Source organism: Ceratotherium simum, chromosome 35 (assembly GCF_057802395.1).
Source record: "Ceratotherium simum simum isolate JZ-2026a chromosome 35, ASM5780239v1, whole genome shotgun sequence".
In the NCBI taxonomy this organism is placed as follows: Eukaryota; Metazoa; Chordata; class Mammalia; order Perissodactyla; family Rhinocerotidae; genus Ceratotherium; species Ceratotherium simum.
Genome location: NC_141934.1, coordinates 25,536,093 through 25,559,681, shown reverse-complemented (window position 1 = coordinate 25,559,681; position 23,589 = coordinate 25,536,093). Strand labels below are relative to the sequence as shown.

Here is a 23,589-nt window from a genome sequence, read left to right as displayed (position 1 = left end):
GTTCTCTCGTTTTCTTAGCTATCAGAGGGAGCGTGTGCCAATAAGCTGAGAGAATCCATGTATGGTGTTCTGCACTGTACCTGACAGAGACAAAAAGTCTCTTTTTTAGGTCAAAAAGCTTTTACATTTAGGTAAAACAAAGTAATTGAGGCAAACACTAATGGCCATGGGCTATTTTAAATGTACTATAAATCCTTCTTTACACTGAGTTCTACCTTTCCAGACCTTTACATACTTACTGCGCAGTCATGTATTTTAAAGACATCATTAGTACCATAGTTATCTGTATTGGCAAATATCACTTGTCAGACACTCAAAATAAAACTATTTTTTCTTAGGTTAATTGAAAACCATCCTTTCGGATAATTCAGCACATGTGTGTGGTGATGGGTTGTAATTAGTATTTGGGTGGTGAACATGATGTAATCGATGCAGAAATAGAAGTAGAATGATGTTCACCTGAAATTTATACAATGTTATAAACCAATGTTACTGCAATAAACAAAAAATTAAAAAAAAAAAATTAAAAAATTAAAAAAAGAAAACCATCCTTTCATTTACCAGACAACAGATCTGAATCCTGGAAGTGTTGACATCTGCTATGGTAAAGAAATGCACCAAATATCAATTGACAGTGATTCTCTAACCACCCTCCCCCCCCAACTCTGGGTTGGGTGGTGGGAGAATGATTGATGGAAGTGGATTTTCTATTTTTTCCCCCTACTTTTGTGAATTTTCTTTTCTTCAGAAAGCATATAATCATTTTCTGTTGGAATCAGAAAAAGAAGTACTTATTAAAAGTATGCTTTATTTTCCTGCTTTTAGTTGCATTAAGCTATTTAGCCAGTAGTGAAATGAACTATGGAATTCTAGGGCATTAAAGTCAAAAGGAAGTTTCAAGAATAAAAAAATATTTTTGAAGTTCAATTATATTATTAAAAATAAATTACTATAGAGAATTTTTCTCAAAATTCTTTGTGATCATTTCTGTTAATATAAATGTAGGCATAAAACTTCAATTCAACCATCAATGCAAAGTCTTGATTTTTAAATACTGTACTTCTTATATAAAAATGTCAGTGGTGTATTTACTTTCCTCTCCCTTACTGCTGGAAACACTCCATGCACTCTTTTGGGAATTACTAACATTCTTACAACTGATGTTTGGATTATTTGAAATAAAATAATTTTTTTAAAAAAAGCAACAGAGCAGGAATCCTTTTGTAGATAAAGCCCAAGTGAGTGCCTTTAGAACAGCAGGTTGGATATTAATAACTAACTATTTATCTACAAGAGAATAATTTCATGGCTTTAAAATTAACTATTATGTGATAATAAAGTGTCCTACTTTTCTGACATCAAAACATACATTACACCTTAAAACCAGCCTGCTTCATCCAATGAAAATTCCAAATAATTGAAATTTTGCTAGTCTTGCTCCGAACATAAAATTACTAGCAAACATCACATCTTTCTTCTAATACTTTCATACTTAGAAATCTTGTATTAAATACTTCAAACTAATCTATTATTATATACTATTTGTAACAATATTTTCATGTATAGTTTGGCAAGATTTGAAATTAAAGTTCTTCAGAGTTGAATAAAAAATTGTCTGGCATTTGACCAAATCCAGTTAAAAAGTACACACTTAAAGATGAAGTTGAATGAGCATGAAATAAACAATGAGTAAGAGGAAATAGCTCAAGCAAATATGAAAATTTAAATTATTTTATTATAAAAATTTATATAAAATAAACCATAAACACAAGTTGCAAATAAAACTTAAACAGAACTAAGCCAGTACATAAGACATTTCAAATGAAAAAGTAATAACAAAAACCTTCTCAGGTTGTTTAAAATATTTCATCTTTTAGATATATGATGCTTTATTTCCTAGACTTAAAACAATGATTTCCATTATTTAATTAGGCTATGAAATATGAAATATTATTTTTAAAAGACAGATTCTCAAATTCTAGGATTAACAAATAGTTGCAAAGTGATCACCAAAATCTTTATGTATTTTTTAACCAAACTGTAAATCCAGAATACAAAATCTACCTGAAATAATCTAACCAAACACCAAATTACTTAAATGAGACTCAGCTTCTGAGATGCTGTAAAGAGATAATTAAAATCTATTTACATACAAGGTTATGTACACAAATGGGGTTTTGTCGATATACTTTTAAAAACAAACCAAACCAGCCACCATTCCTGAAAACCCTTCCTACCATATGCTGGAATTTAAAAGGACTTTTAATAACTTTAAGATTACATAGAAAAATAAGTTTTTTATTATTGAAATTACAAATAATTTTTCTTTTGAACTTACAGAAGTTTTCAGTATTAAGTCCAAAGCTTCTAGAGATCAGTTCTCCAATATCAATGCTTTTTTCCCCCTCTCATTAAAAAAGGAAAGAATTCTATCTGGAGGCAACACTTAACTGTAAATAATCTATTCCCCCCAAGAAATTCCCCCTCAGAATGCAGACATTAGCTTTCACAAATAACCTCTTCACACAACTGTTTTTGAAGAAAAAGTTGATACCAGACTATTGCCCTCACTTTCCTTACTCATTTAAAATCAGATTTTGTAGTTACTTAGTGATAAACTCTTATTATTATTTGGATAACTTTGTCTAAACATGTACTGATGTCAAACGAAAGAATAAATATCTGCTAATATCTGCAGCTAAATCTCATTTCAACAATAAGGATTTTATTCACATGACTATTGTCAAAGTTAACTGTTGATTCAAGCAAGCTGTTCTATCTTGATTAATGCCATTACTCCCTAAATACTTTTTCCAAAACTGTGCCCAAATTTCACCTGTCATACATTTCACAGTAAGAACCTAGCCTTGGATAATGGGTTCTAAAGCCTACAATCAGTCAGGACAGACTGACTTTGAAAAACGATCATCCCATTAAAAAAAAAAAGTCATGAATTTGTGCTTTCTTCCCCCTTTCTGGACAAAACCAGTCAGAAAATATTTCAGGATATATTGCATAAATGACTCCCTCAAATGAATCAGTCCCCCAGAAGTGCAGGATGAGCATGATGTTTTAGAAATATTTCCTGTAAGAAATTTCATTAAAAATTATCTTGCACATATCTGTATTTTTTTCAGAGCCTTCCCAACAAAGACTCCACCATATAATTTTTATTAATAGCTCTAAAGGATGGGGAAAAGTTTATTATCATGCAGACACTTTCAGTTTCTTTTTCTTGGCCTTCAGTACAGGAGGTAGAGAAATCTTAAAGGCTGTCCTGAAACGAGAGAGAGAGGAAAACCTTTGTAATGCTCTGAATCTCTCAAGTGTGAGCCAGCCACACAATCTCCAAGATACTTACTCGCACGTAGTGCAGATAGGGCTGAAATTGCAGAATACTGTAAATTAAAAAAAAAAAAAAAAAACTGAACAAGATGATTTACTAACCACATAGTTGAGGTAACCCCCCCCACCTCCAACATAGAAAAAAAGAAAAACTCAGTACATGAACTTACTCGACAAGCACACAGAACAGACATAGCCAATTTCAATGAGATTTCGATGACAGAAGCAAGCAGCCCGGTAGTCAACATGAATTGGGGGTGGGAGGATTAACTGAGATCTCTGATCTTGATCAGGAAGAAAAACCCACTGTAAAAAAAAAAAAAAAGGCAAGAAACTTACTTAAAACATGGGGAAAAATAACCAGAAGTCAGGACACAGATATCAGATATTAGCCAGTCAACACTAAGGAGAACACTAAATTAGGATTTTCCTTAAAAGTCTATTGAGAAATGCATTTTTATTCATTCAACAATTCTTGAGCACCTACACGTACAGGCCCTGTTCTGTACACAATCAGACAACATTCTGCACACAGCTTACAGGGTTCAAAGACGACCTGAAGTCCACCTTCTCAGCTTTGAACCCCTAGGTCACCCATTTATGCCTTTCTTCCAATCACTAGCATCAGCCATCTGGCTCCCACTCACTCCCCAGGAAACAAGGGTCTCACTCTACTCAAGTTAGGTTCACTGTGGACGTCTCCTCACCAGTAAATACTGCAGAAGGGAGGGCATCTGAGGCACCTTCAGGTACAGTCCCCCTGTGATGTCGCAAGCCTGCAAGACACACAAAGGGCTCTCTGCCAAACTAGCACTTACTTAGCTTTTCTAGAGGGACATAAGTCTCACCAGTAATTCTTCAGGTCTCCAAAAGGAGAGGAGGATATAACAGCAAATTAAAAGGGAATGTTTCCCCAGAGTGAGACCCAGAAACTTCCAGCTACCTCTCAAGATGCTCAAATATCTTATTTCCCCCTTAGCCGACACCCTTTCACCCTCAAGATTGTAGCATAGGACAGTACACGCCCTTTCTCCTATTTGTTTGCCACTGATAAATTTTCATTCTTGCCATGTTTATTCACTTTCATCATATATATATTTTTTAAATTTTTATTTTTCCCCCCAAAGCCACAGTAGATAGTTGTATGTCATAGTTGCACAGCCTTCTAGTTGCTGTATGTGGGACCGGCCTCAGCATGGGCGGAGAGGCGGTGCGTTGGTGCGTGCCCGGGATCCCAACCCGGGCCGCCAGCAGCAGAACACGCGCACTTAACCGCTAAGCCATGGGGCTGGCCCTCATTATATTTTTCAATAACAGCTTTGGGATATAATTCACATGCCATAAAATTCACCCTTTTAAAGTATACAATTCCCTAAGTTTTAGTATATACACAGAGTTGTGCAACTGTCACTACTATCTATGTCACTACTATCTATGAACATTCTCATCACCCCAAAAGGAAACTGTACCCATTAAGCCGTCACTCTCCAGCCCTCCTTCCCCCAGCCCCTGGCAAACACTAATCTGCTTTCTGTCTCTATAGATTTGCCCCTTCTGGACATTTCATATAAATGGAATCATACAATATGTGGCCTTTTGTATCTGGTTTCTTTCACTCAGCATAATGTTTTTAAGGTTCATCCACGTTGTAGCAGGTGTCAGTGCTTCATTCCTTTTTGTGACCGAATAATATTCCATCATATAGATATACCACAATTTGTTTATCCATTCATCCATTGATGGACATTTGAGTTGTTTCCACTTTTTCGTTATTACGAACCACGTGGCTAGGAATATTCATGTACAATTTCTTGTGTGGACACATTTTCATTTCTTTTGAATATGTATCTAAGAATGGAATTGCTGGGTCACATGGTAATTCTATGTTTAACTTTCTGAGGAAGTTTCAGACTGTTTTCCAAAGTAGGCTGTACCATTTTACATTCCCAACAAACACCATGTACCTACCGTTAAGCTTAAGAAACAGGACGATTCCAGAACCTTTGAAGCCAGTGTACTTTCCAGGTCTATCTCCCCTTCTCCACTCCTCATCCCCAGCAGTAACCTAAACTCAAGGATTTCCAGTTTTGTGCTTTTAACTGATCTTTTAGGAAATAATATTTCTTGTGGTCAAAAAATATTTATCAAAAGTTCGGTAATTTCTTCAGTCTTAGTTTTGGTTTTTAATCGAGGAAGACTGGCCCTGAGCTAACTTCTGTTGCCAATCTCCCTCTTTTTTTTTTTCCTTTTTTCTCTCCCAAACCCCCCAGTACATATCCCAGTTGTAGGTCCTTCTATGTGAGACGCCACCGCAGCCGTGCGTAGGTCCAGGCCCAGGATCCACACTGGTGAACCTCAGGCCACCGAAGTTGAACCCAGGAACTTAACTGCTGCGCCACCGGGCTGGCCCCTTAGTTTGTTTGTTTTTTTTTTCCTCTTTTTGGTTAAATTAAATTTCAGTTTCATACATTTGATTAAAAAGCAACATCTAAAATCAACAATCCAAAGAGGCTTATGCACCCCTATGTTCATTGCAGCATTATTCACCATAGCCAAGAAGTGGAAGCAACCTAAGTGTCCCTTGACTGACGATTGGATTAAGAAAATGTGGTATATATATACAATGGAATACTACTCAGCCATAAAAAAAGACAAAATCGTCCAATTTGCAACAACATGGATGGGCCAGGAGCATATTATGTTAAGTGAAATAAGCCAGAAAGAGAAAGACAAACACTGTATGATCTCACCCATATGTGGAATATAAACCAACACATGGACAGAGAAAACTGGACTGTGGTTACCAGGGGCAGTGGGGGGGGGGTGGGCACAAGGGGTGAAGGGAGTCATATATATGGTGATGGACAAACAAAAATGTATGTACAACCCAAAATTTCACAATGTTAGAAACCATTAAAACATCAATAAAAAAAAAAAAAAAGCAACATCTAACAGTGCTGTCCAACAGAAATACAATGTGAGCAACATATGTAATTTTAAAATTTTCTAGCTGCATAAAAAAGGAAAAAGAAACAGATAAAATTAATTTTAATAACATATTTCAACTCAATATATCCAAAGTATTATCATTTTAACATGTAATCAATATAAAAATCATTAATGAGATAGTTTACATTCTGTTCTTCATACTAAGTCTTTGAAATTCAGTGTGTGTTTTACACTTACAGCACATCTCAATTCAGACCAGACTCATTTCAAGAGCTCAGTAGCCATATGACTACCTTATAGGACAGCACAGATCTGGAGTATGATTCTATTTTTATGAAATTCTCTGCTTAGTGATCTCTTCTTCCATCTATAAGTACATAGAGAGATCGGTCATGCTGTTCACCTAATATTAACAGTGGTAACTTTTGGATGACAGAATTTGAAGGGATTTTTTTAACCCTTTTTAACAATACTTTTCTGTGTTGCTTGCATTTGTTTTAATGTGTGAATCACTTTTATAAAGTCAATCAAGTTGTTATGTAAAATATAAATAAAAATTTTGAAGGGACCAGAGAGACGTTAGTGCTCTAATCAACAGCATCATACAGGCTAATCCCTAACAGTGTGTGAAGACTGGTGAAAGGCATGTAACAACAGGTAATAGAGCACACCATGCCTTCACAACCACCAACGCCAAGCATTCATTTAAGACATACCTGTTGGAGAAGTCCTGAGTCGGAGTCTAAAACACAGGCATCAATCAAAATATTCTGAAATGAATATTCCAAAGATGTTATAGGAATAACAACAATAGTGACTATCTTATACTCAGAACCTACTATGTGCCAGACTCTATCCTTACAATGGCTTATTTAATATTCATGATAACTCTGCAAGGTAGATATGTGGTTTGCATTTTACAGCTGAAGCACCCAGGCCTTGGCCAGGCTGTGATTACAGAGCCAGGGGGAGGCAGCGCGGTCACCCCCAGTCTGCCTGTCCCCAAAGCCCATGGTCTTTTCCCTACATCATGCTGCCACTCCAAGATGGAGAATATTATGCTTGGCTATAGCAGCATTTTAAGTTAAAACTCAAGTTTTAAGGAAGTTTTTTTTTTTAAATATTAAAGAAGAAAATATATTAGTGATAATTCATCTGAACATTTCACTTATTTGCAAAGTAAAAATACTGAATCTTTACAAGAACCCACTAAAGTAAAGAAAAAGAGAAATTGAGGCAGGGTATGCAGCAAACTATAAAAATAGGGATTCTTAGCTTTGGGTCTACACAGGGTTACATGAATAGCATGAAACTATATGCAAAACTGTGGTTGAATGCACATTTTTCTGGGGACCCATCAGATTCTCATGGGGTTCTGGACCCAAAATAGAGAAATGACTAGTACAAAATATGGATTTCAGATTCCTAATCCATTAATAAGGCCATTTAGTTAGAATACTTCAAGTAGGTCACTCATAAAATGAAATTAATTCGTTCATTGTGAAACAAATATTCTTTAACAGAATGCTCTCAATTTACCTGTTTCTGTGCTGCGAAGATGACATTCATGAAGTTCATATACTGCAATGCACTGTCTTCTGCAGCCTTAATCACCTAAAAATCACATCCATGTGAATACCTTGCAGGCACATCCTAGTACTCTCAATCACAAGTCATCACAATCTACTACAAACTACAACCAATATTATTTTTCCAATTTGTCTTCCTAGTTATTATTATTAAATACCTAGTTATTCTTATTAAATAATACCTAAAAGTGTAAAGATGACTGCAAAAATTTCCCCCAAATCCTACCACTCAAGAGATAATCCTTATTAATAGCTTGATGAACGTCCTTCTAGAGAACACCTATGTAAGCATGTATGTCCACTCACACTCAACACACACACACACACACACACAGGGATGACACTCTATCTAGTGTTCTGCAAGCTGCTTTTTCAGTCCACAATATCTGGGGAAAAAAATCTTATGTCAATCAATTTGGATGTATATCATCCTTCGTGTGGACTTCATAGATGTAACCGGTTAGGTACAGCGGACATGTAAGCACTTTCCAATCCTCGGTTTTAGAGAATGCTCTAATGAGAACCCCCTCTACCTTTCCTAATAGTTTTTCTTTGGTTCTTGTTTTGGGGGTTTTATTTTTTTGAGATATTAAGCTTTCCTTTAAAGTTTCACATCATGCTTAGCAAGGTACTCACCATCCCCAGATTATAAACAGATATTTTCTTCCAGCACTTTTAGGACTTGAATTTTCACATGGAAATGTCTGCTTTTTACTAGAATGTATTAGGTGTAACTAGTGAGATGGGGATCTGGCTTTGTATTCCCCTAAATGGCCAACCAATTGGCCCAGCACCTTTTATGAAAAATCCATTTTCTTCCCGCTAATTTAAAGTACTTCCTTTATCAGAAACCAAACTCCCCTGTGTACTTGATTTTATTTCTGGACTCTAGGTATTTTCTATTTTCTGTTTGCCTACTACTATACCAAAACCAGTTATTGTGGCTTTATAATGTGTTTTAATGCCTAACGGAATAAGTGCCTACTTATTCTCTTCCAGAAAGTTCCTGGCTATTCTCATTGAATTATTCTTCTAGATAAACTGGTGAATTTCTTTTTAAATTCCTCCACTCTGCCAGAAAAAAAAGTCTCATTGCATTCTGACTGAGATTGCACTGGATTTACAGGTGAATTTTGGAAAAATTGACATCCAAAAATAAAATATGGCTCTCGATTTATTCAATTCTTTTATGTCTCAGAATTTTAGTTTTTCATTGTAATCAGTTTTACATATTGCTTGTTAAATTAATATTTATTGCTTCTATTAGAAATGGGTCTTATTTTCCATCATGTTCTCTAATTGGCTATGGTTGGTATACAAATACAATATTGTTTTTTTAAATCTTACCAATATCCTTGATTTCATTTCCTGATTATCTATAAAGAGATAAAAACAGATTATAATTTAACTGAATCTTATTAAACATATTATAAGGTTTTCTAACCAATTTTTAGATAGTCCACCAAACTTACAGTTGTAAAATAAGGATTAAGTTCTCATAAAAAAAAAAAATGCAGGCTCCTACCTTTAACCTCCTTGTTCATTCTATGAATGTCTTATTTCTTAGCATTAAGGAATTTAAAAATATTATTTAATTTCATAATTATTTATAGAAAACAAAAAAATAACCTCAAATTTTAGTTAAACCCAGCATCCACCTAGCTGAAGAAAGGAAATGTTCTGTTTCCCATGATAGAACACACAAAACAAGAGTGATTGGGGGTTCCCAGTTACTAACCCTGCAATCAACTGGGCTTGTAACCTGACCAAAATATGACCTTTGTCCCAGAAAATTAAAATTACTAAGACTTGATTGTTCTATGATTATCTACCACATCCTAGATTTGAAGACTGAGACCACAAGTAAATCAATACGTCAATCAAATGAGATAACGAACTGGAGAACCATACACAGATGATCCGGCACCCCCACTCAAAGTCTAGGACAGAGGAATCATTCAGCACTGTCCAAAACACACAAATTGAATTATGTAAGACTGGGAGACCATCACACAAACATAGTTAACATCAAAATGCTTAGAAAGGTGTTGTTGACTCTGCTAAATACAAAATAACCCACTGGCCTGTGTAGAAACAGCCACTCATTTATTAAGCCTCAGGGTCAGTACATGTCTTTTATAATCAAACACTGCTCCTAACTCAAGGAAGATGGAAAAAAAAAAAAAAGAACTTTACAATTTGTCAATAAGAAACAAGGAAGCATTCTGAAGAATTCGCTGTGAGCAGAAGGACATACTGGAGAAACTAGAGTTTTCTCATTCTTCTCATTTCAAGTTTTCACAGCTTATCTTAAAAACATTTCAAAGCCAAAATAAACTACCTTTTGATTACCCACCACTTTAGAATACTCATGCCTTCCATTAACATGGGCATCCAAGGTTATAAGAAATATCCCAAGTCAAGCTATGTTTATTACAGAAGACGCCCGCTGAATGATCAAAACACCAAGGATACAGCAGAGAGCTTTGGCAAGGGATCCTGCCAGCAGAGTTTCTGTATGTTGACCCTTTATGTCACCTACAAATAATAAAAAAGATTAAAAAGGAAATTTTTAGATATTTTCGTGAACTAATATAATTTTCAAACCAAAGCACTCTTCATGAATGAAATCAGACATTTTAAAACTGGGTTTAAAAACACAGATAGCAATTTGCTCTCAGTAATACTTAAATAAGCAATTTGTTTACATTTTCTCGATTTAAAATACCCTGGCGGTCAGGGGCTAAGAGGGGTGTGGAATTGTTTAATGGGGACAGAGTTTTAGTTTGGGGTGATGAAAAAGTTCTGGAAATGGACAGTGGTGATGTTTGTACAACAATGTGAATATACTTAATGCCACTGAACTGTACACTTAAAAACGATTAAAATGGTAAATTTTATGTTATGTATATTTTACCACAATAAAAAATAAGTAACAAAAACTACCCTGGTGTTATTTGGAAAGGCTGAGGTTTATCAATGATCTAAATGGTACAAAAGGTCACGTGTAACTGCAGGTAGCCTGGACAGTGGCCCCTGGCCAGGCTCTGAGCCTCCCTCTCCTCCCTTCCCCACCCCCTCCCCCTCTCCATCCCCCTCAGAGAGCTGCCCGGCCAGTGAGAGAGGACTGGACAAACTCCTCTGGCTGTGGCAAGCAGGGAAGAAGTTTGCAACTTGTTTGGAGTCTTGGGTGAAAAAAAGTCACTCTTAAGAAAATCAAAATCCTAAACCTGCAGCTCAAGAGAGTGGGAAGCCCAGATGGACACCTGTGCAAACAGGGTCTGCAGCTGGTCTAGGAGCACTGATACCCCACGGGTGAGTCAGACCAGGAAGTCTTGAACACTGTACTGAGAAGCTGGGACTTTACCCTGGAGGCCAGTAGTTCTCAAAGGGTGGTTCTGGAACCACTGTAGCTGTAGGAGCATCACCTGGGAATTTAATAGAAACACAAATTCTTGGGACCACCCTGGACCCACTGAAGCAGAAACTGCAGAGTGGGGCCCAGCATTTTGTTTTAACAAGCCCTCCAGGTGATTTTTAACAGCTTTATTGGTATAATTTACAGATCATAAAATTCACTACTTTTAAGTGCCCAATTCAATGATTTTCAGTAAATTTATAGAGTTGTAAACCATCACCACAATCCAATTTTAGAACATTTCCCTCATCCCAGAAGATCACTTGGGCCCTCTGCCATCACTCCCTGCTCCTCCCCAGCCCGGGGGAACTACTAACCTACTTTCTGCCTCTAAAGAGTTGCCTTTTCCTTCCAGGTGATTCTGACACAGTCAGAAACCAGTTTGAAAACCACAACCTGCAGCAACAGGAAACCAGGAAAGGCCTTCAAGCCAGGGAACAGCAGCTCTGCTGTCTAAGATGGCAAGTCTAGAGGCTGAGTGCAAAGACTTGAATGGGGAGAGACAGGAGTCAGTGAGCAGAAGCTCTTACAACCATCTAGAGCAAGGGATCTGGACCTGGCAACTGTGTCCCACAGGGGACACTTGGCAAAGTTTGCAGACATATTTGGTTGTCACAACTGGGGGATGTTATGGCATCTAATGGGTCGAGGCCAAGGATGCTGCTAAGTATCCTCCAATGCACAGGACAGCCCCACGACAAAAATTATCCAGCCCAAAATGTCAGTAGTGCCAGGGCTGAGCTAGATGACAGACAAGGGGTCAGATTTTGGAGGCACTTCTGAGACTGTAATAGGATTTCACAGCTGATTAAATGCTGGATGTGAGAAGAAAGGAGTCAAAAATGAAAGCTTTGAATTTGGAAAAGCAGATGGATGGGGGTGACAGGAATTGGGAATGGAAATGGTGTAACTCAGGGGAAAAAGTAATGAAATAGTCTGGGGCATGTTAACGAGACCATGGGACGCTTCAGTGGAGACATCTGCAGCCTGAAAGAAAGGCTGGATTAGAGAGAAAGATCAGGAAGTGTTGACATACAAATGATAATTAAAGACAAAAGTGGATGAGAACACACAGAGGAAGAAAAGAAAATAACATGCAGAATAAAAATAGACATATTTTAAGGGATAAGGTGAAGGAAAAGTCAGAAATGAAAGAAAGAATGGTCCAAAAAAGAGGAAGAACAGGTTAACAGGATATCCTCAGAGGCCAAAGACTGTGTTTCAAGAAGCAGAGGCTGGTCAACAGGGTCGAATGCCGCAAATGACGCACAGGCTTGGTGACAGCGATTTTAAAAAAAGGGGAGAGAATGCAAGTAGGTAGTATCAAGAACCTTAAAGCGCCTCAAGGACCTCTACATTCAACTCTATTTGCAAAATAACAATAATGGAAAAAAAAAAAAAGCTGTTACTCTTGGTCATTAGATCTTTGATCTCTTCAACAATAACTTCATTGGCTGCTGTTAACAACTCGTATTTTCCATCTTTACTCCCTGAGGGATTAAATTCAGAAGGAGGGTTGCCAGCGTCTCCGAAGAAATCTCCAAGTCTGTCATTCTTCCCAGGATATAAGAATCGACTGAAATAGCAGGGGAAAAAAACACCTAGTTACACCAGGACTCAGTGCCCGCACTAGACGTCAAAAAGAAATTCAGCAGAGAAAACAAACAAAAACCACATTAATTCTGGACTCACAAGATTCTACAATAAATTTCATTTTTTAAAAATGTATACAATAGGCAAGTTGGCAAATATGAGTCTATCACCACAGAATGTTTTGATGATTCCACTGTTTCCTGAAAAATGAGAGGAAATGAAGAGCGTCTTGGGTAATAGTCTCTTGAAATGGTTCAGGGTGGTTCTCACTCTCTTTTCTCAGAGGACAACTGGCAGACACTTGTACCAAATTCTAACTTACTACTAGTGTATTACTCGAGGTATATCTATCTACCCCAGTAACACAAATCTGGTTCAAGGGTCCCTGAAAAGATTCTCCTAGTGCCTCATGACTTTTATAGTAATCATGTAAAACATTTTTAATTTTTCTAAAAAAACGAAAACTTTGCCTGTTATAGCTTTTATTGATATCTTAACTAAATCAGCATCATCTTTTTCATTCAATTCTGAGAAAAACGTATGGTGATGATGGCAGCAGGAGCACTTACTAACGGTTGGCCCAGGGGCTCTGTCAACACACCAAAGGAAGCAACCCTAAGAACGGAGAAAATCTGAGAACTATCCATGAACCTCATATGAAACATGTTGGTAAACAAGAGCCACTTCTACAGTGATATGACATTTCATTAAGACACAGAAGAGCTGTATCTTACATGGGATTTAAACTCTACAGCGTATAACGTGACAAGTAAATATGGTCAAAATTATTCATGAAAATCTTGACTGTATACACGGCCATATTTGCACATCAGCTGCAGATCTAAGCACCATTTTGCAGTGACTCTCACACAGCCAGTTTTACACCAGTGCTAGAAAAGGTCACTGTTTCTCGAGCTGAGCACCAGATGGAGTAGTTGGCTTGGGTTTAGGAGCCAGTGTAAGAAAAATCCTTATTTATAAACAGCAGAATCACACACAGAGCAATGAAATATTCACACGATGAGAGGCACGCAGGAGCCAAGACTTGCTGAAGGGAAAGCAGAATCACACCTCCCATCCCACCCGCCCTCGGAGGCAGTCCCAGGAGTAGAGCAGAGATGGGAGCTGCCAGCCAGATTTGGTAATTCTCTCTCTCTTTTGCCTAGAGAATACAGTTGAATCTGTGTAAGTGAAATGTACACATGTACTATATATCAGCTCATGAGGTTTTCAATATTCATACCTATCAAAATGTACATGTACTGATCTTGACACTGTGAGTACTGCTCACTAGTACAGAAAAAAAAATTTTTTGCAACATGGAGTAAAAATAATACACGCCAGTTGGCATAAAAATGTCTCAAATGTTAAGCACTGAGTAGGCAGAGCAATCATAATGGGCGTACCTTTCTTGAATGTGACTTGCTATCACAGCGAGTTTGTTGAACCGATTCATGAATAAATGAGAATTTCCCAGCACCATCACTGCATCTATGCATTTTGATAAAGTAAACTGTTGAAAAACAGAAGACGTTAGAAAGGTAAATTAGCTATCCAAACAAATAAGTCAGGTCTTGAAATGATTAAAATTTCACTTAAATTTTAGACAATTATTCACTGCTAAAAATATGCACAGGGGCTCCCTCCTCCATAAGCAAAAACACTTGAAAACTATAGTTTTCTAACGTTACTTATATGAGATCATCTATACATCAATACAACATTCCACAAGTATTTTCTGCATAACATTTAGGGAATACCAAACATGTCACATCTTCTGTGAGAAAATTACTAGCAAACTATTGCTACATGTGGAGGAGATGATTAATATATACTGATTAAATTGGTGATTTGTGAAAGTTTCCAATTCATTCATTCACTAAGTATGCTGAGCACCCATTGTTATATCCCTTCTTTCATGGAGCTTACATTCTCACAAGTAATCATGTTACTAAAAAGCATAGGTAGATATTTTTATAATCCTGGAATACGGCATGCTTCTCTTAAAGAAAAAAACATTTCAGGCAGAAAATAAAACATTGATAAATTTCACTCCATTAAAAAAATGTAAAACAAACTTATTAAAATTTCTATGTGGCAAAAAAAATGACTATAAACAAAAGTGAAAGACAAATTACAAACTGGAAAATAATAATTGCAACATATGACAGGCAATGGGTTAACCTTTTAATATAAAGAGTGTCCACAAATCATGAAAAAAAAAAAAAACACCCAAAGAGAAAAACGGGCACTCCCCCAAGGGAGAAATCTGAAGGGCCATCAAAGACTCTGAAAGCAAATGGAGATGACTTTTTTGTGTACATCATATTGGCCAAGATAAAATAAGGAAAGAGAGTGTCTCATGTTGGTGCAAAAAAAAAAAAGGAATTCTCATATCCCAGTAAGGAGAGTGCAAAATAAGATAGTCTTTCTGGAGAGTAAAAGGATCATAAACAGTGATGTTCTGGTATATCCATACAATGGAATACTACTCAGCAATGAAAAGGAATGAACTACTGACACATGTAACAACATGGACAAATCGCAAAATTATGCCGAGTAAAGAAACCAGACCAGAAAAAATTCCACTACATACTGCTTGATTCCATTTATATAAAAATCTGGAAAATGCAAACTAATCTATAGTGCCAGAAAGCAGATCAGTGCTTGCCTGGGGGTGCGGACAGACAGAGAAAGGTGAGTAGGATAAATTATAAAGGAACATGAAGAAATTCTTGGGGGTGATGAATCTATACCTTCATTATTTTGATTGTGGTGATAATTTCATAAATGTATACATACGTGAAAACATATCAAATTGAACACTTAAACACGTCCAGTTCATTGTATGTCAATGATATCTTGATAAAGCTGTTTAGAAGAAGACCATTAAGCAAATGAAAAAACAAACCACACAGCCATAGATCAGGAGAAAATATGTGTAAATCATATATTTGATTAAGGACATATCCAGAATACATAAAGAATTCTTACAACTCAATACCAAGAAAACAAACAGCCCAATTTAAAAATTGGGCATAACATTTGAGTACACATTTCACCAAAGAAAATATATGGATGGCTAATTAGCATATGAAAGACTCAACATCATCAGTCATTAGAGAAATGCAAATTAAAACCACAATGAAATACTACTACCTACTCACTAGAATGACTATCATCAAAAAGCCAGACAAGTGTTGGCAAGGATGTGAAGAAACTGAAACTCGCATACACCGCTGATGGGAATGGAAAATGGTGTACGCACTTTCAAAAAGTTTGGCAGCATCTCAAAAAGTCAAATCTAAACTTACCATATGACCCAGCAATTCAACTCTTAGGTATCTATCTACTCAAGAGAAATGCAAACATATGTCCACACAAAGCCTTGTTTGTGAATTATCAGCATTATTCATAATAGTCAAAAACCGGAAACAATCCAAATGTCCATGAATAGATAAACAAGAGGTACATCCATACAATAAAACACTGTTCAGTAATAAAAAGGAACTATCAATACAACATGGATGAACCTCAAAAATATTACACTAAGTCAAACAAGCCAAAATCAAAAGACTACATATTACCAAAACTCATTCAACATGAAAATGATCATTCAAATAGTTTATTAAAGAAATTTAATTCACAGTTTAGGGGCCGGCCCAGTGGTGTAGCGGTTAAGTTCGTGCATTCCACTCCAGGGGCCCAGGATTCATGGGTTCAGATCCCGGGCGTAGACCTACACACCGCTCATCAGGCCATGCTGTGGTGGCGTCCCACATACAAAATAGAGGAAGACTGGCATGGATGTTACCTCAGAGACAATCTTCCTTACCAAAAAAAAAAAAAAAAAAACCTCACAGTTTAAAACCTCTCCAAAAAGCAATCTCCAGGCCCAGATGATTTCACTGGAGAACAGCACTGAACATTTAAAGAAGAACTGACACCAATTCTAAATAATCTCTTCCACAAAACAGAAGAGAATACTTCCCAATTCATTTTATGAAGCCAGTATCACCCTTATGCCAAAACCAGCCAAAGACAGTACAAGAAAGAAAAAGAAAACTGCAGACCAATATCTCTCATGAACATAGGTTAAAAAAATCCTGAACAAAACATTAGCAAATTGAATTCAAGTGAGGTTTATTCTGGGAATGCAAGGCTGGTTCAATATTTGAAAATCAATCATTGTAATCCACCACATCGACAGGCTAAAGAAAAATCATTATTGATAGAGAAAGAGCATTTGAAAAAATTGAACATTCATTCGTGATAAAAATCTCTAAGCAAACTAGGAAGCGAACTTCCTCAACTTGATAAAGAGCATCCACGAAAAGAACTACAGTTAACATCATACTTAACGGTGAGACTGAATGTTTTTCCCTTAAGATCAGGAACAAGGTAAAGATGTCCACTCACACCACTCTTATTGAACACAGTACTGGAAGTCCCAATCAGTACAACAAAGCAAGAGATGGAAATAAAAAGTATATGCATTGGAAAGGAGAAAATAAAACTGTGCCTATTTGCAGATGACATGACTATGTAGAAAATCCCAAGGAATCCACAAAAAACACAGCTAAGACTAATAAGTGAGTTCAGCAAGGGCTCAGGATATAGGATCAACACACAAAACTCAATCACATTTCTATATACTAATATCAAACTTGTGGAAACTAAAATTAAAAACACAATACCCATTTATAATTGCTAAAAAAAAAGAATATTTAGGTATAAATCTACAAAACATGCACAGAACTTGTCTGATGAAAACTATAAAATGCTGATGAAAGAAATCCAAGATCTGGGCCGGCCCCGTGGCTTAGCAGTTAAGTGCGCGCGCTCCGCTGCTGGCGGCCCTGGTTCGGATCCCGGGTGTGCACTGACGCACTGCTTCTCCAGCCATGCTGAGGCCGTGTCCCACACACAGCAACTAGAAGGATGTGCAGCTATGACATACAACTATCTACTGGGGCTTTGGGGGTAAAAATAAATAAATAAATAAAATCTTTAAAAAAAAAGAAATCCAAGATCTAAATAAACGGAGAGATGTACTGTATTTGTGGATTGGAAGACTTAACCCAGTAAAGCTGTCAACTCTCAAATTGATAGACAGGTTGAACATAATTCCTACCAAATCTCAGCAAGATCTTTCATATACATGGGCAAGCTCATTCTAAAATTTATATGGAAAGGCAAAGGAACTAGAATAGTTAACAACAATTTTTAAAAAGAATAAAGTGGGAGTATTCACCAGACTTACTATATAGCTATAGCAGTCAAGATTGTGTGGTATTGATGGAGGGATAAACATAGATCAATGGAACAGATCAGAGTACCCAGAAATAAATCCACACATACATGCCCAATTGATTTTTGACTAAGTTGCAAAAGCAATTCAATGAAGAAAAGGTAATCTTTTCAAAAACAGTGCTGGAGCAATTGGACATCCATAGGCAAAAATATGAACCTCAACCTAAACCTCACAGCTTATTAAAAAATTAACTCAAGGGCCCGGCCCAGAAGCGTAGTGGTTAAGTTCACACGCTCCACTTCAGCAGGCCTGGGGTTCGCAATTCGAATCCCAGGCGTGGACCGACATACCACTCATCAAGCCATGCTGTGGCGGCGTCCCATATACAAAAAAATGGAGGAAGATGGGCACAGATGTTAGCCCAGGGCCAATCTTCCTCAGCAAAAAGAGGAATATTGGCAACAGATGTTAGTTCAGAGCCAATCTTCCTCACCAAATAAAAATATTAACTCAAAATGGATTACAGATTTAAATGTAAAACTTTTCACAGAAGATATAGGCAAAAATCTTCAAGACCTAGGGCTATGTTAAGAGTTCTTAGATATAGCACCAAAAGCACAATCTGTATTTCTTTACATATTGAGAAACTGGACTTCGTTGAAATTAAAAACTTTGTGCTTTGTGAAAGATCCTCTTAAGATGATGAAAAGACAAGCTAAAAACTGGAAAAAATATTTTAAAACCATATATCTCACAAAGGACATGTCACTAGCCATTAAGGAAACACAAATTAAGACACAATAAGGTATCATTACACACCTATTAAAATAGCCAACATAAAAAACAGTGACAACACCAAATGCTGGTGAGGATACGGAGAAACTGGATCTCTCATACTTCGCGGGTTGGAATTTAAAATGTTACTGCCACTTATAAAACAGTGTATCAGCTTCCTAAAAAAACAAACATGGAATCACCACATGACCTAGCAGTTGCACTACTGGACACTTATTCCAGAGAAATGAAAACTTACGTCCACACAAAAACCAGGACACAACTTTTCAGAACAGCTTTTCATGTAACAGCTGGAAACAACCCAGATGTCCTTTAATAGGTGAATGATTAACCTATGGTACATCATAGCATGGAATACTACTCAGCAATACAAAGGACAAACTTTTAATACGTGAAGGAATACTACTCAGCAGTACAAAGGACAAACTTTTGATACGTGAAACAACTTGGATGGATCAAGGGCGTTCTGTTGAGCAAAAAAAAGCAACCTCAAAGGTTACATAATGTATGATCTACTTACATAACAAAATTAGAGAGATGGAGAACAGATCAGTAGATTAGTATTTACTAAGGGTTGGGGACAGGGACTACGAAGGTGTAGCAACTGTAAGTGACAGCACAAGGGAGCTCCTTTGTAATGGAGCAGTTCTGTATCTTGACTGTGGCGGTGGTCACACAAATCTATACATATGATAAAGCTGCACAGAACTAGCACACAAGCACACAAGCACACAAGCACACAAGCACACGAGCGGATATAAAACTGTTGGGATCTGAATAAGATCTGTAGATTGCACTCATGTCAATTCCCTGGCTTCAATACTGTACTATAGTTACATAAGATGTTACTGCTGGGGGAAGCTGGGGTAAGGGCACATGGGACCTCTCTGTACCATTTTTTACAATTTCTTGTGAGGCTATAATTATTTCAAAATAGAAAGCTTTTTTTTAAAGACTACATATTGCATGGAATCAATATATGAAATGTCCAGAAAAGGCAATACAGAGACAGGAAGTAGACCAGCAGTTGCCTGCAACTACGGAGTAGAAGCAGCGATTGGCTGTAAACAGGCAGAAGGAAACTTCTTGGGGTAATGGAAATGTTCTAAAATGGAATTGGGGTGACGGTTCCACAACTTTACTGTGATTTCTACTAAAAATCCATTGAATGGTACATTATAATGGGTGAATTTTATGCTATGTTATACCCTAATAAGGCTGTTTTCTAAAAAGCAATATATTGGGGCCAGCCCAGTGGCGCAAGCTGTTAAGTGTGTGTGCTCCGCTGCAGCATCCCGGGGTTCGCTGGTTCGGATCCCAGGCACGCACCAATGCACCGCTTGTCAAGCCGTGCTGTGGCAGCGTCCCATATAAAGTAGAGGAAGATGGGCAAGGATGTTAGCCCAGGGCCAGTCTTCCTCAGCAAAAAGAAAAAGAGGAGGATTGGCAGATGTTAGCACAGGGCTGATCTTCCTCACAAAAAAAAAAAAAAAGCAATATAAACATTTACTCAGTTAAACCAGAATTATCCAAAGGCCTCCTCAAGCAATCTTACCTGAGATTCCTTTAATGCTTGCTTTCCCCACCAAATTGGGTTGGTATCAACTATGATAACTAGAAGATTCAACTCATCTTCTGAAAATATTAACAAAAAATAAAAAACGTTAGCTTCATGAAAGTGAATTAAAGCTAACATTCCCAATTTGTAAATTAAATCCAAACCAAGCATCACTATACGCCTTTCCGTGTTTATCGTCCTACAACCATGAGATTAACAGAAAGCCAAGTTCTTGTAAAGATGTGAAGCTCTGGGGCCCTTGCCTGCTTTCTGCACCTCTACATCCTTCACACACTAGAAGACGAGCCCCACAAGGGGGAATGTTTGTTTGTTTTGTCCCTGCTTACCTCTGCTCCCAGCACACTGCCTAGCCATAGAGGATGCTCAATAAACACACACTAAACAAACTCAAAGACATATGCATTTTAAATGCCTGGTCAAGGACAGAAGGCAGTGATTAACCAGCAGTGAGAATCACTAGTGGTGGAATTTGGGGCATGCGGGGGTAAAAGGGAAACAGGAATCAGTGTGGCCCCAAGTCCATCAAATCACCCAGCAGCACAGCCAACTGTGGTTCCAATTAGCAACCAGTTTTACAAAGGTGAACACCAAAGAGGGAAAAGCAACTCCTGTGTAAAGGAGAGTTCACTGTGAAAAGGAACTAGGCTGCTCTCCAAAGAGACAGACACAACTAAACAGGCTAACTATACACATTAACTCATTCAACAAACATTTACACTAAGTATCACTGTTAGGTGTTGGGGATACCGGGTCCAAGTCTTCAAAAAGCCTACATTCTTACTGAGGTGACAGACATACGAACCCATAAGCACACGCTGCTACAAAAAACCCAGGATGCTCATTTAACAGCAAAAAGCAATAATGCCTTTCCTGCCCCCATTACTTCCTTCCTGCAGTTCCCTGTCAGGATAATCCCCACCCATCTTTGATTTCTGCTCACATATCCAAATCCTATTTACTCTTGAAGGCTCCAAACCAATGCTACCTCTTTCTTCTCCCAAGTTTTCCAACCAGTCCTGGCTCCCCCATCTCAGGACAGCGGGAACGTCAGCCTCCTCTGTATCAGGCACTGGCATATGTCATCCTATAATCCCATTCCATGCTGACAACAACCCATCGAGGGACATATCATGGCTGTCTTTCATCAATTATAACATGTACTCTCTCCTTTTTTTTTTCACATTTAACAGTTGCTGAAATCAGGATGGCATCTGACAATTAAGAGTGGCAGTATTCTTTTCTCTCTTAGTGTTATATTAAATAAAAGCATATTTCATAATCAATATAGTCTTAGATTACATGAAATACAGTATTCCTATTTTGCGAATCAAAGTAACTTGCTCTAAGTCACATGGTCTGCTAGCAAGTAGCAAAGCCAGTGGCCTGCTTTGAAGACAGATCTGCTTGACTCGAAAGGTTGTGGCTTTTCATTGCCCCACTGGCTGGTTCTGACCACCCACAGCACTGATCCTCTTCTCATGACACTTATACTCACTACCTCATTTTACAGTTAGTTGTGTTTCTGACCTCTTCCCAACCCTGCCCACTAGACTGTGGACTCCTTAAAGAATGAGGATTTTTGCTAATCCTGGGATGAAATAATACATGTAATACAACAAAGTGCCCAGTACAGAAAAGGCACTTAATAACCGGGTCTCCCACAGGCCCTCACTCCCCCGCCCCTAAGCTCTTAAGCCTTTGGCCTCATTCTCCATCAGGCCCCACCCCACAATTCTCAGGGCTATCCACTCCTTGCTACTACCAAGAAGCCTGAGAAAAAGACCAAGTGTTGCCTGTGAGAAGGGGTGTGTATCCAGACACACACAATGACCCTGTGAATTTCCTTCTTTGGGTCTCTACCTCCTCTTCGCAGACAGGGGCCATGCCAGGTCTGCCTCCCTCACAGGGCGTTACGGGGATTAAAACAGATAAAAGGAAGCATGCACAACTGTCACAGCCCCAAAAGGACCTATGTCTATTCTTGCTCCCCAAAGTCCATTTTCCACACAGCAGCCAAAGTGACCTTTTAAAATTGTGAATCAGATAGTAACACTTCCTTGCTTAAAACCCTAAAATCCCTTTGTAATACACTTAAAAATAAAGCTCAAGGGCCCGGCACCGGGGCCTAGTGGTTCAGTTCGCAGGTTCCATTTCAGCCGCCTGGTTTTGTGGGTCTGGATCCCAGGCGCCGACCTACATCACTCGTCAGCCACGCTGTGGTGGCGTCCCACGTATAAAGTAGAGGAAGTTGGCACAGATGTTAGCTCAGGGCTAATCTTCCTCAGAAAAAAAAAAACATTAAAATAAAATAAAGCTCTTTGTCATGGCCCACAAGGGCCGTGCACCTGGCCAGCTCTCCGATCTCATCCCTCTAGCTCACCCTGCTCCTGCCACTCTGGCCTCTTTTTCCTTCCTTTAAGACATCAGCCTCTACAACTGGTAGCATAACGGATGAATTAAAGTCTCTCCACCTTCCTCTACCCCTAGGCTCCCCATTTCTGTCTTCTCAGTGTAATGTCGTGGCTCAACTTGCCACAGGACCTTCGCCTAGTCATTCAAGTCTTAGTTCCAAGACCACGGTCTCCCCTGCACTCGTATCTCAAGTAGCTCTTCCTTGATCGTCCCCTTAAGCACAATCTAATACACTATCCCTTTACTGTCTTCATAGCTCTTGTCACCCTTGGAAATTATTTTTATTTACTTGCCTATTGTCTGTCTCGCGCACTAGACTGTAACCTCCACGAAGGCCCTGTCTGTCACGTTCTCTACTGTATTCTCCAGCGCATAAAATAACGCCTGACACACAGGAGGCGATCCAAAAACATTTAGTGAATGAATGAATGAGTACATTCGCTATTCCTCTAAAGACCAAAGACGTTCCACCCAGCCCAAAATATATACTCCATTTGGCCGGTCATGGCCGGTCCGAGTCCGCGTAGCCCTGGGGTCCGGGTCCCCCCTGGCGCTGCCCTCACCGTCTGAGACCATGGCTGCCCGGGTCCGCCAGCGCAGAGGCAGCAGCAGTCCTGCGCCTCTCCCGGAACCTGTGCACTCCGACTTCCGGCGC

The 23,589-nt window shown here is 38.3% G+C and overlaps 1 protein-coding gene across 4 annotated transcripts; it reads right to left on the bottom strand.

The window, feature by feature from the left end:
- Positions 1-1,715: 1,715 nt before the first annotated feature.
- GTF2H3 (general transcription factor IIH subunit 3) lies at positions 1,716-23,565 on the bottom strand. 4 transcript variants are annotated; one of them, XM_004430063.3, is made up of 13 exons: positions 23,498-23,565; positions 20,499-20,578; positions 14,301-14,407; positions 12,711-12,877; positions 10,359-10,421; positions 9,409-9,438; positions 9,231-9,259; positions 7,834-7,908; positions 7,011-7,064; positions 4,053-4,121; positions 3,516-3,651; positions 3,362-3,398; positions 1,716-3,277 (listed from the first exon to the last, which is right to left on the bottom strand). In XM_004430063.3, the coding sequence occupies exons 1-13, from the start codon at positions 23,508-23,510 to the stop codon at positions 3,208-3,210; spliced, it is 930 nt and encodes a 309-aa protein (XP_004430120.1). In that variant the 5' UTR covers positions 23,511-23,565; the 3' UTR covers positions 1,716-3,207. The 4 variants fall into 4 exon arrangements, with proteins under 4 accessions (XP_004430120.1, XP_087279543.1, XP_087279544.1 ...); XM_087423417.1 differs by lacking the exon at positions 4,053-4,121; XM_087423418.1 differs by lacking the exon at positions 20,499-20,578 and having other exon boundaries at positions 23,498-23,519.
- Between the last annotated feature and the right edge of the window lie 24 nt (positions 23,566-23,589).

Bases quoted from the DNA above. Each gene is read 5' to 3' on its own strand.
- GTF2H3 (XM_004430063.3), bottom strand. The intron at 7,065-7,833 runs GTAAATTGAGAG...TATTCATTTCAG, and splicing joins TCTTCGCAGCACAGAAACAG to AATATTTTGATTGATGCCTG. The intron at 3,278-3,361 runs GTAAGTATCTTG...CTCTCGTTTCAG, and splicing joins CCTATCTGCACTACGTGCGA to GACAGCCTTTAAGATTTCTC.